Below are 14722 nucleotides of genomic sequence, written 5' to 3'. Positions count from 1 at the left end.
GAGCACAAGGTTGCATTTCCCTCATCTGGAATTACGGTATTTTATCAAGTGAGCAGCAGGGGCAAGAAAGGAACAAGCTTTTGAATTTGGAAGAGTTGTGCCGCAAGTTGTTGAGCTCCGTCACCTAAACTCCATAAATCCATGTACTAAATCCACAGCAGCTTCACAACAAGGGAGGAGAAGAGTGTTTGAGTGCAACGTCTCACACGTGGAGTGATAGATGTTACGCACGCCGTGCCCTTCCCCGACACGGAGCGCAAGAGGTCGCGCCGTGTACGTGCCCTGCCTCCCGTTGTTGCAGGAAAAGGACGAGGGGGGGAAATTCCGCCAGCCATCAACGTCAAACACAGTTCATGAGCATCGGCGTATGTTCCATTTGATGCAACCTCAACAATGAGCTCCTGTCCTGATTGTTGCAAGCCAGAGGAAAGTTTGCTTGTGAGGTCGCCTCAACATGTTGTTTCTGCTCCGATTTACTTTTTTTTGTTTGTTTTTTCTTTGAAAAACGCATATTTGTTCTAAAATTACACGTTTTGAAGGCATCATTGATAAGAGCAACAACGAGATGCAGTGGGAATAAATCAAAGACATTCCAATGAGCACAAGAACAGACTCATAGCGAGCCTATAAAAAGGACTTGTTTTATGTCTTATTCCCAAGGAAAGCAAATATACCCAAAGTAGTCGACGTTAAAGTCTGCGCCGAGTCGATGGAATATTAATGATATTATTTTTAAAGCGGAAATTGAAAAATAACGCCCGAGATAAATATTAATGACTGAACAAGCAAAAACAATATTAACATGTGACGGGGGAAAACAACAAAAACAACTTTGCCCGCAGCCGGCGGGTCCAAACAAACTATAAGTTGATATTGAAGTTTTTTTAGACTACGGGTTAAGAGTTTGGATCATTTATCTGTTTATGAGGAGCACATTTATATCTATAGTTATTTATGTGGAGGTTACTTTAAACTAATTTGTACAGTAGCTGGAGCTAACTGGTGCATGCAGGTTAATTGGCTAATTGTTTTATTTTCTCTTTCACCTGCAATTGAAAGTCTCCAGCGTCGTCCGTGGAGCCATTTGTCTTAGCATGTCTTAATTTTCTCAAAACAAATAAATGATCAAAGCCTTGAAATTAACAGGAGGGCTAAAATAATGTCAACAAAATCTTACAACGTTATTCTGCCTCACTTTTAATAGTTTTTGCCTGATTTAGATAATCAAAAAAATTTGATTATTGTTTCAGCTATTTTTAAGGAGTCATTTGAATTCAAGCAAAACTCATCACGCTATTTGAATGAAATCAATTTGCATCAAACATAAGACAATAAATAAAATGAAATGCAAAGATGTGGGAAGTTTTACAAAAGAAAAAAACAAAAGTTGTGTCAAATATTGATTTCTGCTTGTATTGTGTTTGGATTGGGTATTGGACCCAATAATCATAATATTACCTCCTGTGTGACTTCTTCTTCTCCTACTTGACTGGCACACAGGTCTGGTCAACACTGGAAGGACCTTGTGTGTGTTCTCTAGACACACTGATGGCAGCACATTAAGCCAACAATGGCCCTCCCTCCCTCCTTCCTCCTCCCTCCTCTCTTCCTCCGTCCCTCACGGAGACGAGAAAAAGCCAGCGTGTCTTCGCTCCAGTGAGTCGCGATCCCTCGGCTTCCATTCCTCCTCAGATGTTGAGTAGCCAGTTTGCAAACACTAGGGGCAAACCCGGGCGTTCTGGTGTCTGCTGTCTACGTTCTGGTGTCTGCTTGTCATAGTGAGTCATAAGCGAGGGACACTCGTTTGTGGCACCATCAGCCTCGGCTTAAACCCTCCAAAAAGGGAAGAGAAAAAAAAATAAAATTGCCGGCCGAGATGATATTTTTCACGATAGACAAACAACCACTTAAGTGATCCTGGCAAGTCCCGCCGCCCCGCGTGAAATCGAGTCGCTGTGAAGTTGTTCACGGCGAATATCAGGATTCCATTTTCAAATCCGCTCCACGGCGTCTCGACAAGCACGAGCGACATCGTTAGCCGCGCAAAAGCAGAGCAGATCCGCAGCATCACACACGCTCCGTAACGGAGGCTGATGTTGGCTTTGATACCGCTCGATGCTGTTTGATGTTTTGTGTGTGTGTGTGTGTGTGTGTGTGTGTGTGTGTGTGTGTGTGTGTGTATGTGTGTGTGTGTGTGTGTGTGTGTACGTTCAGGCGAAACACGTGACTTGGAACTTTTTGGAATCTGGGAAAAATAAAAATATGAGATGTGACTGCAGAGCGCGGAAAGGTGACACGCGCAAAAACAAACTGCGTGACGGCAGCGTTGTCTTTTGATTCCGCGAACCGCTGACGCCGTTCAAATGCGGCACAAAACAAAACAAAAGCCGGCGAAATTGAAGTTGTCAGCTCGTACCTGAGGTGTCCCAGACTATTGCCGTCTGCAGCAGGAAGGAGGGTCTCTCTTTCTCTCTCTCTCTCTCTCTCCCTCTCTCTCTCTCTCTCTGGCGTCTGCTCGTGTGCTGCTCTGCCTGGGCTTGTGTTCAGCTCTGGGTTTAGAATGAAAAACAAGCAGGTGAATTAATGTGAGGACAAGTGTGCAGATTATTCAGAGACACTGAAAAATATTTACACTTTTACGGTAGAGACTCGTCTCAGAGTTCAGTTGAGCTTAGTAGTTCTCTTTCCAGCTGTATGCTGTGAGCAGTCACTCTATTAGGTCCAACTCAGGGTACCAGGAACCTAATAAAGTGGCCACTTGTGTAGCTACACACAGCTTCAGGGTTGGCGGTGTTGTGTGTTCAGTGATGCTATTCTGCACCCCTTGGTTGTAGCCACTGTTTATTTCAATGTCTGTTGCCTTTCCATGGCCTCCAAACATTCTGACCTCCGACTTCAACCGCGACTCCACTGAATCGTCTCTCCTCCCAAATCCGATGCTTCAGCAAGGTGCCTTCAAAGAGAAAACATGCCAAAATGCATCTGACTCGCAGATTGTGTAATTTTGTTGTCGTTAATTTACATAATAAAGACAGAGAAAGTTGGAGAACTACTGCCTTACATGTCCACAAATATCACACTGTTCCTATTATTTCTTTGTTCACATTATTGTCTACCACACTGTACTTCCATATTGTCTATTTAATTTACTCTGTATCAACACTTATTATTAAAAGTCTGTTATTTTAGTTATGGGCCATCTAATAGAGGTTTATCTAATCTGAACTTCAACTGGAACAACATGACACGTCGGGTCATGTGAACAGTCATTTTGTTTTGTGGGGTGGAAGTTTTGATCTAAAGTGGATCTTCGTCATATCCAGGAACTTTCCATCATCTTTATGTGGTTTTTGCACAGCTGGTGCACCTTTAAAATGTTACAACCTATTTTCTCCTCCTTGCATGAAGCTGCCATCTTCATGCACAACTTCAAGTAATGGCAGTATTTAAATAAAAAAGATGAGATTATGTCTAATCTAGAGCTACTTTTCCAACAAAAACACACACCAACTGTGCAGATTGCTCGACACAGTCGAAAACTTTGAGCATAGCACCCCCTGCAGGAAGGCGTGGTTCCCTCATGACGACGCCCTCCATGCCTGGACCGGGTGCTCCGGCCTCATCATTGTCGCCCTTTCACTGCAATTACAGGCCCCCCTTTTTTTTTTCTTCACTTTGATTGGTGGGTAATTGAATTGGTTTGAGCCTGTATGATCCGAATTTGCCAGTCATAGTCCAGTCTTGGCGCCGGATCAGACAAAGCCTGTCTCCCAGTAATTAAAGACGGGGAAGCCAGGTGTAGGAGCGGGGAACCGGGGAAGCATGGCCAGATGAATGGGCCTGATTAGGTGTTTAGTGAAAATGAGATTTTCTGGCGCAAAGACAAAGTGCAGCTTCTCGCTTGGTGCTCGGCATTCGGTGGGGAGGCAATTGACTGCTGCTGATGAGGTACATTAGGTAAAGGCCTCAAATTGACTTTGCGCATTCACAGCGTTCACAAAGGAGCCGCAGCGGTAAAACGCTTAATCTGTGAGATACATTTCATTTCAGCCATGAAAAGGGCTTTTGAACTGAGCTTATATGGATAAAAAAAAATCATTTGTTTTTTTTGCACTAATTAGGTAGAAAACAGGAGGTCCCTGCATAAAAATAGGTCCCAAACCAATTGTGGGTGTCATGATACGCAAAGAAAAACCAGAGGTGTACAAGGGGCTCAAATTCAGATTGAATCTGAATTTGAGTGAGTCGATCTCACCGCCCGTCTTTCGTTTTAACTGCTCACAATCCAATAACATGCAGTAGCAGCTGCTAGGTCTTAATTTTAAGCTTGGTTTACACTTTCTAATTTGTTAATGCGGCATGTTTCGATAAATGCGGCGGCGAGCGACAGCTGCGTCCGGTCGAGGTCATTGTTTCCGGAAAAAACGGAGAGTTGTCTTTCTCCCGACATCGAGGCCCGGAAAGGACTTTAATCAACACATTATGCCAGTTGTTAATTGCTTTTGTCGCCTGCTGCTAAAATAATTTGCTACTTCTTTTCTTTTTTTCCCCCCCCTTTACTATTATTGCGGTAGTAGCCATCTGTTTCAAAACACGGGCGCCGGATCAGGCCCCGGACCTGGGGTGGATGTTGACACCAGGTACAGGCGGTTAATTTGCACTGTCACAACCCTTAAATCACGAGGCCAAGAAAGTGTGGAGTGACAGGAAAGATTAACAAGGGCCCCCAAGCCAATAGGAAGCCATATGGAGGGAGTTTAACAATGGCCTATGAATTTTGAATTTGCACCGTGATTTAATAAAAAGCTTTTTTGTGTAAAAAAAAAAAAAGAAAAAGAAAAAAAGAGATAAGTGGAAAAAAACAACCGGCTAAAAATTCATGTCCTGATAGCTGCAAGCTTTGTGGCATTGAGGAACAATGGCCTCCTTATGAGACTCACCTTGGCTCAACCCCAGACCTCGCCATCTCCAATTGCTCCAGTCTGCAGACAGTGGCCGTCTCAATGATGTCTAGATGGGACAAAAGCCATGAAGAGGAAGCTTTTACCCCGGTTGACCCTGTATTTACCCTAATCAGCCCGACTGTTGAGGCCCACGTCACTGGCGGCTAGAAGAGAGAGCAAATGTGTGAAAGAGCCAAAAGCAGCAAACAATTTGCTGGCAGTGTTTCAATTTGGTTTTACCATTAAGATATGTAAAACCACAACTGTTAAAGGCCCACATTGATGGATTTTTTCTTTTTTTTTTAATCAGACATCTATTGGAGCAGCCTGACATGAGTGAAACAAAACAAAATATTAATCTGCACAGAAAATTAACCATCAGTTTTAGCTTCCTGGTAAACTGATGCTTTGATGGAACTATGGCATTTTTGAAAAGGGAGGAAAAAAAAAATAAGGCAATCAGACAGGGCAGAGCCAGTACTAGACTGAGGTTGTCGGCATTCATTTTGGGGGGAGGTAATGTGGTCGTTGTGACAAGCACTTTCTTTTGAGAAGTGGACCGTGCATGAAGACGTAAAAAGGATGAACTTGTCATTTCTGGGCAGTTCACTGACAGGCTGGACGCACACAGTACAGTGAAAAAATACTGATAATGAGATTTTTAATTTGAATTATAGAACCTTTACACATTGAGTGGAGAGAAATTAACAACTCCACTGGGCCACGGCAATGCCCCGTGTGGCTATTTTTTATTAGAATGTGTCATTTCAACGTATCCACCCGAGCAGAATTTACAGCCACTGCGCGTGTGGCAGTTTTGTGCTAATTTGCACAGAGAAGTCGTTCCGATCTTGGCGATGCTGCCATGAGGGCTTTCTTTTCTCCCCCCGCCCCATTCGCAAGCGTCATCTCTACAGGAGGGGACGGAGCCATCAAAGCCATCATGTACTTTAATTACAGGTAATCTCAACTCCGAGACACTGGCGCGCTCCCTCTGTTCTTCAGAACTTCCTCCTCAATTACCAAAGTGCCTCAATTAGGGCCAGCGGACGCGCACGAGGGAGCGATGGGCAAATTACAATGGCGAGGGGTAAAAACAACAGGCCCCCGCAAGAGCCGGTGTGATGCAGAGGCAATTAAAAGGCACAAAAAAGTGTTCCTCCACGCGGGGGGAGAAAATGATGGGCGGTGGTGGGAGGTGGGAGCGGCTGACGGGGACGGAGAGAAAGCTCTTTGATGAGATAGTTCTGAGCTAAGTGGAGCTTAAGAGACAACGGTCGGGAGAGAAAGAGCCAGAGAGGAGGAATTAAAGACGTTTGATTGGCAAGAGGGCCGGTGTCACACTGTTTCCCTACAGGACCATATGTTGAAGCACTCAGTCATCGAGGGAGCGGAATGTGCGAGCAAGTCATGATTTCTATAGAGCAAGTGGACGTCCCACCGGCAGCTGATTTTCTGCACTCTCGCCGCTTCCCCTCACATTCATTAGCCATCTCAGCCCACACAAGCGCGCGCACACACATATGCACACGCACGTACACACGCACTCCATTAAGTGGGAGATTTTTTTTTTCTTTTCCTTTCTTTCTTTTCTTTTTTTTTTCTTTTTCATTCAATGGGCCAATGAAGAGCCCGGGTCCTTTAAGAGGCCCTTTCTGTTTGGAACAAGGAGAGCGCTTTGAGTCTGCAGCCACCAGTTGAAGTGCATTAGTCAATTAGCTGGAATCAAAAGCAGCAGAATTAACTGGGAAGAAATACACCTTCAAAGGACGGTGAAATGAGAGGCTACCAAGTGCGCCACACACACACACACACACACACACACACACACACACACAGTGTATGTGTCAGCTCCAATGACATACAATCACTTTTTCAGTTATATTGAACCTGTTAACAGCCGTATTTGTGTCAATAAAATCACAGATTTTGTGCCAGCCTCAAACGTCTCCGTTCTTCGGACAGTTTTTGTTTTTTGCACTCCTCTCCCTAATTTGTGATGACTTTTGATATTTAAGTATTTCATTTTGATTTATTTTTTTCGGTCTGACCTGTTATTGCAGCCAAAAACACGGCAATAATTAACCATTTTGTGCGACAATAACCTGGTCGTGTTGCTAGATACACAGTACAGTTGCAGGGCGAGTATCTCCAAGATGGCGACTTCCGGTTTTGATGACGCGCCGTGAAAACCCTATATTGTTTAGCACAACTAAATTAGACATTGTTCCCCATAATGTATAGATATTGTATAGTATCCCCAGTTAGTTTTTCGAAAATATTACAGGATGAGTTACAGCACTGACCCTGCACAACTAGGTAGCTTAGCTGCTATGTATTGATTGTTATACTCTGAGTAGTTAGCGTATTTACGAGCTAGTTTAGCATTCTACATATTAATTAGCAAAAAACAGATTCTTGAAAAACGTCGATAAAACATACCTCAGTACTTTTGTCATTCTTCCCAATATGTTCTCTTCTTTCGAAACTGTGGCCCCCAATGATTTGGGTCTTTAAAATATTTTTTAAAACATAGAACAGCAGCAGTAATTGTGAGTTCCTTGCAATGTCTCCGACGTCTCTCTACGCCTGATAGTTTAGCCCCGCCCAACAACATATTGTATATAAGAGAATTACAACAAATAAAATAAAAACAAGGGGATTCTGCGCCCCCCGCAGCAGCCTTGAAACACCCCTACCTTGAAGAACAGTTTGAAATGACGCTCATCTGCTACCACAACAGTGAGCACACCGTGGGAGGGTCGTTGCCGGCCATCACTTGGAACACAAGTGGGGTCTTGCAGCTGATCTCCGTGGGAAACACACAAAACAAACAAACAAACAAACAAAACACGTTGAGCAGGCAGGGACGATCACATTATGTTGTCAGAAGGTAACAGCAACCGTGGACAACCCGTGAAGACACAATGGGTTGGTTTATTGTTAACCGCAAAGAAATGACTGTACCAGACAAAAGCCTCACCGGAGGGCAGCTCAGCGTTCATCCAACAGAGGGCAGTGTTTCCCAGAATACAAACCCAGAGCGTTTGATCCAAGGGGACCTCAGGAAAAGGCAGGTGCACAGTTACTGAATGGCTCTGACGATGACGTCAGTTTTCTTGGATTAATAAATAACAATATACCTGAAGGATTATACTGAATTGCCGTGTCGAGCAGTTCTTGTTGAAAGAGGGCTAGAGTCAGTTAGGCTTGTAGTAACAAAGACAACAGTATTTTTGAACTTTAAAGTTCCTTGTATTATATCCATTTTCAAAGTCCTCATTTTGTTTTTAACGACAGACTCTCGTAGAGCAACCTTTACAGATAGATCTCTGGAAACACTTTCATTTAAGAGTCAGAGCTCTTGGTGACACCATCAATCCACTTTATATATCTGCTTCTACCTGCACCAGGGTGGAAGCAGATACCCTGCTCTAGTCTATTTCTGGGAAGTTCAACAAATTCGACAGACAACAGACATATTTTCCTGGGAAACATTGGTAGAATGGAATTTAAATATGATCAAATATGGGAGTTTATTTTTTTAATGAAAGGAAATTCACCCATTGGGCAAAGCTTACAGTGTCATGTAGACAGAAGAAAATCCATTATTCATTTTTTTGCTCATAAATGCCTCACCAAAGCAGGCCTTTAATAAAATCATTTAATAGTTGATATAAGAAGTGATCTATAATAATGCACAAAACACTTCATTTTTTTTTTTGTTGAAAAATCCACTCAAATACATTAGATAGATCTATATTTTAATTACATTCACAGTCTTAAATCCAAAAGTCTCCCCTCCAACACCACATCCCACCCTGTCTGCGCAATAGGAGGTTGTATTTTATCATAAAGTGACTTGATGAAACTGTCTTGGACGAATACTGAAGACCAGGCACATGTCCAGAAAATAACAAAACAAGAGACAAAAAGACAAAAAAAAAGAATAAGTAAAGACATTAAAGGGGCAACGCGGAATGCTGTGGCCACATCAACACAACTGACATAACGCAGGAGAAACCGTAGAAAAGTCACGGCAGCAGCTTGGTGATTTGTTTTGACACTTTTCCAGTCACACCCTTTAGCTTTAGCGTCACATGCAGCTGCACAGAAAAAGAAAACCACAAGTGGAAAGCGCAGAGGGAATGCAGTGTCTGGGGGCGACCACGCCATCCAGACAGACTTCAACCTGGATAAAAAAATATAAATAAATAAATAAATGGATGAGGAAAAAAAGGGGCTCTGGAGCAACAATCCATAGAGAGCAGCGAAGGCTCTGCGTCTGAGTCCCTAAATGTCGTTGAGGTCGTCGCCGCTCTCGTCGCTCTCCACGGTCAGCTGACGCGTCCACCACTTCTTCACCTCGGAGCCGGAGGAGGCCTCATTGTTGACGGGGTTCATCTTGCACACGATGGACTTGACGCTGGTGCGACCTGGCACACGACACGCGCAAATTAAGAGCGTTCCCAGCTGGACTTCAGTGACAAAGGCAACTTTTGCATGTCTAATATTTTGCATATTAACAAGCGGAGCCTTGACTGTTCTCAGGAAAAAATAAATTAATAAAAAATCACTTTAAAGGCCCACTAGTTCAGATTTATTGGCATCTAATAGGAAGAAAGTATATTGTTAAATATATGTATATATATACATATACATATATATAAAACTATACTATATTTTAACTAAATTGTACATTTATATATAAATACATAATATACAGTACTTTATACTTTTACTGGCTTTATCTAACACTGAACACATTTTTTATTTCTTTTAATGCCAATGTATATCTTTGATCGTTAACACTAAAGTCTTTTATAAGCAATTATAGGTAAATACAGCAGAAAGAATGTATATATGCTAAAGTTATGGAAGTAGTTACGTCAACATGCAGATTTAGACTAGTTTGTACAGGATACGGGGAAAAAAGGGGATATTTCCTGACACTACTACGACTCCTTACTTTACTTTTCTATTTCCAAGCAACTCTGACTCCCCAGGAATTTCAAAAAAAAAAAATCTTAAATTCAATATGCACCGTCTATGTCTGTATACCATTTACACACAGCGCTGCACACATCAAATCCTGCTGCTCTTGCTTGAGACGACCACCTAAACTCTCTCTCTCTCTCTGAGCTCTCCCTCTTTACTCCCATTGCGGAGGCGTACACTCACCTGCAGGCAGCCGCCACTGTCCCAGCTTCCTCTGCGGTCTCCCCAGGTCTGAAGAGTCCTGCCTGTAGCCTCCTCTGTCTGACAGCGTGGGGCTCAGCAGCTGCTGGAGACCACTTAACTGCACAAAGAGGAGACGCAGCCCTTTTTTTTATTCCTCAAGTTTTCGCCTCGGTTGCAGGCACGCACACCTGCGGACTGTTTGATGCGATTGCGGCCGCCCCCAGGCTGTGAGCGTGTGGTCGGCCGTCGCCCGTCGCTCACCTCGGGCTGGGAGGGGTTGTCTGGGTTGTTCACGTTGTGGTCCTCGCTTGGCATGGTGGTCTCGATGCTCGGGGGGTTGAGGTAGCGGTTCAGCTCCTGCTGCTGGCTCTCTCTTAGGCTGTGGATGATGCTGCACGACTGCTGCTGCTTCTGCACAGGGGCACACACACACACACACACACACACACACACACACACACACACACACACGTGTTCAGCGCTCAGGCGGGATCTGCAGATCGTGGGAGGATAAACTGATTGCGCCTGAGTGTTGTTATTGACTGACCGCCCGTATGCGTTTCAGGCACTTCTTGAGCCACATGCGTATGGTCTGCTTGGCGACCTCCTCTTCGATGGTGTACTCCAACTGTTCCCGGGCCAGCAGCTCCTCCAACTGCAGAGACTTGCGGATGTCCACCGAGCGGTACGACAGCATGCTGGACAAGTAGACATGCGCACAAATATAAGGACAAAGTAAATAGAACAGTGGGATGTGACACCTAAAATCAACAAGGAACAATATTTATCGCAATATTTAAAAATGGCAAAAATACTTGTCCGTAGATGAGTTTGTGATTACTGGACAAATATCGATCTGTGAACCTTATTACAACAAAGTTGGAGGTCACTTGCAGTCCAGCAGTGTTCGCATGAGGAAAATCACTTTTCTTTCTGACACCACCTTCACTCCGCTAGTAGTTTCGGAACAAGTGAGCAGAATCCAAAGGCTTGTCAGAACTTTGGTTCCTACTTCCCTCTCTTCTACATTACTGCAGCTAACAAAACAAATCTTTGCCGCCCAGAGGAACTGTCATATCTCCATGATGCCACTTCTGTCATTGCAGCAGAGCAGAATTGCGGTTATGGTTTCATTCCTATGGAGGATGACTTTCTTTGGACAGAGACAGTGGAGCCAATATATATATATATATATATATATATATATATATATATATATATTTTTTTTTTTTTTTCCCTAGTCATTGAAGATTGCGTATTTATTTATTTCAAAGCTCTCCACGGCCAATGCACAGCAGGCCTCCGAGTGTGAGATGAGCTTTGTGCGAGAGAAATGCAAAACGGCACCAGCAGATTCTAGACTTCTAGATGATGGTTTGCCTTCTTGTCCTTCAGAGTGTCACCTGAGCACGTCGTGGAAAGTCACATCCCCACCGCTGTGCAGCCGCTCCATCTCATAGCACATGTGCTTGAAGAGCAGCTTGTCTTTGTCCAGGTCCACCTCCAGCCGGCCGCGGAGGAGACGGAGCAGGAACTTCACCCTGGACGTCGGGATCACGCCCTGGGTGGAGAGGAAGTAGCACAGGGGACATCACTCGGGGGCATTAGGGGGTGTTTGCACTTCAGAGACTGGAATTGGTGTTGAATCGCACATTAAACCATTTCAAACTGAATACTAAGAGACAAGTGTGATAATATATGTAAGAGCTCACTATGTGTATGCACACTATATGTGCTCCGACGGGCCTAACTAACAGAAAAGCCTGCAGGATTCCTGTGTAATAGAGATGAATTTGATGGGGAGTCCACATCTTTCACGCAGCGCCAGCTGCTTTAATTACTTTCAGTGGAATCAGTCCATCCTGTACATTGCCGCCCTCAGTCCATCTCATTAGCTCCCACCCTGCCTCCGCTCCTTTATTATCCTCAGCTAGCAGCCATTTGATCACCGTCCTCTGGCCCGTGCGCTCGCGCCTCGCTCGCTCTCCTGTTGCTAATTTCTCACCTCCCGTTTGTCATCCACCATGTTCCAGATGATCTGGAAGTGCCGCAGGTCATTATAGCTCAACAGCTGGTCCTCCTCCGTGGAGTAGAACAGGGAGAAATTCTCCACGATGATGGCTGCAGTGATTGGGGAAAGAAGGGGGGGGGAAAGGAAAATCTAATATATTTAACTGCAGCTATATCAATGTGGATATAAATGTAGAGAACTACAGATTTCATTTAAGGATGCACAGACTAATCCCTATTATCTATATAACCCATATTAAAATGACTATGATGATTATATAAAGTTATTATGATGCAAACTGGAGCACTTCACTCTCACTCTCATTGAAAATTATATAAAAATTAAATAAAAATAGAATCAGAATCAGAATACTTTATTAATTCCAAGGAGAAATTGACTAATAGTAATAACAATAGTAAAAAAAATGTTAATCAAAATTTTAACACATACTTGGGCTCAGCTACTGGATCACAAAGCTATGGCTACCTAGTTTCTAAAGTTTCTGTGTGCACTAGATGTGTTTTTTTTTTTTTTTCATTGACACAAATGAAGTGGAAAAACACCCGCATTCACTTACCCACAAGTAAATTGAGCATGATGTAGGCAATGATGACGTAGAAGGAGCAGAAGTAGATCAGCGCTCCGGCATAGTTGCCGCAGTCTGTTTCCCAGTAGCGATGCTCATCCGGTGTACAGAAGGGGGTCTGCACCTGAGGGTCGTGACGTTAAATAGAAAGTTAATAGAAATAAAAATTGGAAAGGACAGAGAAAATGTGTCACAAGTTTTCCAGAACTGTTGTGCCAGAGAAGTAATAAACTATTTCATGAAAAAAAAAAAAAAAAGCAGACAATTTTTTCCCACTGGGACGAGTTGCACTGTCGTTGACAAGCAGCCCATCTTACCATGCAGTCGTGCATGATTTTATTCCAATCTTCCCCGGTGACAATCCGGAAGAGAACGGTGATAGCCTTGCCAGCAGTGGAGAAGTTGGCATGCCTGCGATGAGGAGGAGACGGAAAAACCTGATGATGCTGCAAAGCTGCTTTGTACTGTGTCCCTGACACTCAGCCTGCATGAAAGTCTTCACTGAAAAAAAAAAAAAAAAAAAGGAGCGGAAAAAAGCCCCCAAAAAACTACCGGTTGATGTTCTCTCCATATTTGACAGTCCCAAAGAGCACAACGCCGGCAAACGCGTAGCAGAGGAGCAGGAGGAACATGCCGACGATGATGAAGAAGCTCTTGTACATGCTGACCACCACCGTCAGCAGCAGCATCTTCAGAGTGACCTTCATTCACAACACAGACGGACAGTTCAGTAGCCACACACACAGTGTTTTACAGAGAATCACCAGAGAGTCAGAATATTAGGGAAGAGATGCTCTCACATGCTTTCCACATATGGTAAAGAACCTGAAGACGATCACGCACGTCCCCATCATGTAGGTGTACGCGTTCTGAAGGAGAAAAGGAGAACATTAAAACTGTTAAATAATGGATCTTGCTGGGTTACTGCGACACCAATTAAAATCCAACTAACCAGCAGTGAGAAGTGCAGGACGATCCAGATGACACCCAGCGACGTGACCAGCAGGTCGTAGCGATTCCGCCTGCTCTGCCAGTAACCGGCTGGGGACATGGCTATCAGCTTCATGGTTACCTGGGCAACGACATCAATTAGAGGTTTATGCACAAAGGTGAAAGTGCAATTAAAAAAACAAAAACAAAACACACAAGTGACGGATAATGGGCTCACCTCCAGCACAAATATGAAGGTGAAGACAACCGACATGGTGGCGAGAGGGAAGGTTGCGGAGTGACCTACGTCCCACTGGAGGAGAGGAGGAGAATCACACTCTTTTTAGAATATGTACTCAATAACAAAATTATTAAGACCTATGTCAGGTTAAAGGAACAGCATTGGTGATTATCAAAACAAGTTTTTAATCTTCATGTAATAGTTTTACACCAGTTTGTAGAAGCTCTTTAACCGAAGAGATATTTTTAATGCTAGAATTGTGATTCATGAAACTGTAAAAAAATAATGAGGCACATAATTGTTTGGTTAAGACTTGGTGAATTACTTGCTTTCCTGAAAAGAAAATTGGTGGTTGAATATTAAGGTTGTTTAATTTCTGGTTAGAGAAACACTGCGAGTCAGTTCAAATTTAGACATCAAAGGGTGAAATCAAAGTGGTAGTTCTGTTAAAGTTCCTAAATTTCCAAATAAAATAAATGAATCTTTTAGTTTCAAGCAAGTCTTTGAAAAATTTCTCAAATTTATACAGTTTCTCATTTTTATGAAGGCCACACGGAACGCACACACAAAAAGTGGACGTGACCCTTTACCTTGACTGAAAGCAGCACAGACTGAGCCAGCACCAGCACGGCAATGCCCCGTTTGAAGAAGGGATGTTGGGTGATATCGTACATCTTGGCCCGGAAACCTCCGTTTTCTGGGAGGCAGACACAGAGTGGGAGTTACTACACAGGAGGAAGCCGACGCCTCCTCCGGGGTCTAATTCTGGTCACTGTGTTCACAAGAAGCAGCTGTGGTTTCCCGAACTTCCACAATGTATGAATGGTTGT

The 14722-nt window shown here is 43.6% G+C and overlaps 1 protein-coding gene and 1 long non-coding RNA gene across 6 annotated transcripts in view; both read right to left on the bottom strand.

The window, feature by feature from the left end:
- Window positions 1-2488: 2488 nt before the first annotated feature.
- On the bottom strand, window positions 2489-7544 carry LOC142891502 (uncharacterized). The gene is made up of 3 exons (XR_012927280.1): window positions 7386-7544; window positions 4941-5107; window positions 2489-2549 (listed from the first exon to the last, which is right to left on the bottom strand). It is a non-coding gene; the product is annotated as an uncharacterized LOC142891502 (long non-coding RNA).
- A 1045-nt stretch (window positions 7545-8589) lies between these two features.
- nalcn (sodium leak channel, non-selective) overlaps window positions 8590-14722 on the bottom strand; it is a 53082-nt gene continuing 46949 nt past the window's right edge. For all 5 annotated transcript variants that reach the window (XM_076031095.1, XM_076031096.1, XM_076031093.1 and 2 more), the window contains 13 exons: window positions 14483-14589; window positions 13890-13964; window positions 13674-13793; window positions 13522-13590; window positions 13274-13422; window positions 13039-13132; window positions 12713-12845; window positions 12130-12245; window positions 11528-11685; window positions 10672-10822; window positions 10386-10535; window positions 10125-10242; window positions 8590-9379 (listed from right to left, as the gene is read on the bottom strand). In XM_076031095.1, the coding sequence (XP_075887210.1) occupies window positions 9237-9379; window positions 10125-10242; window positions 10386-10535; window positions 10672-10822; window positions 11528-11685; window positions 12130-12245; window positions 12713-12845; window positions 13039-13132; window positions 13274-13422; window positions 13522-13590; window positions 13674-13793; window positions 13890-13964; window positions 14483-14589 (1583 nt within the window). In that variant the 3' untranslated portion in view covers window positions 8590-9236. The remainder of the gene's footprint in view (window positions 9380-10124; window positions 10243-10385; window positions 10536-10671; window positions 10823-11527; window positions 11686-12129; window positions 12246-12712; window positions 12846-13038; window positions 13133-13273; window positions 13423-13521; window positions 13591-13673; window positions 13794-13889; window positions 13965-14482; window positions 14590-14722) is intronic.

Source organism: Nelusetta ayraudi, unplaced genomic scaffold, assembly GCF_046127955.1.
Source record: "Nelusetta ayraudi isolate G7.1 ecotype Tasmania unplaced genomic scaffold, CSIRO-AGI_Nayr_v1 ptg000031l, whole genome shotgun sequence".
Classification (NCBI taxonomy): Eukaryota; Metazoa; Chordata; class Actinopteri; order Tetraodontiformes; family Monacanthidae; genus Nelusetta; species Nelusetta ayraudi.
Note: the sequence above shows the minus strand (reverse complement) of the source record. Positions and strands in the feature narration are given on the sequence as shown.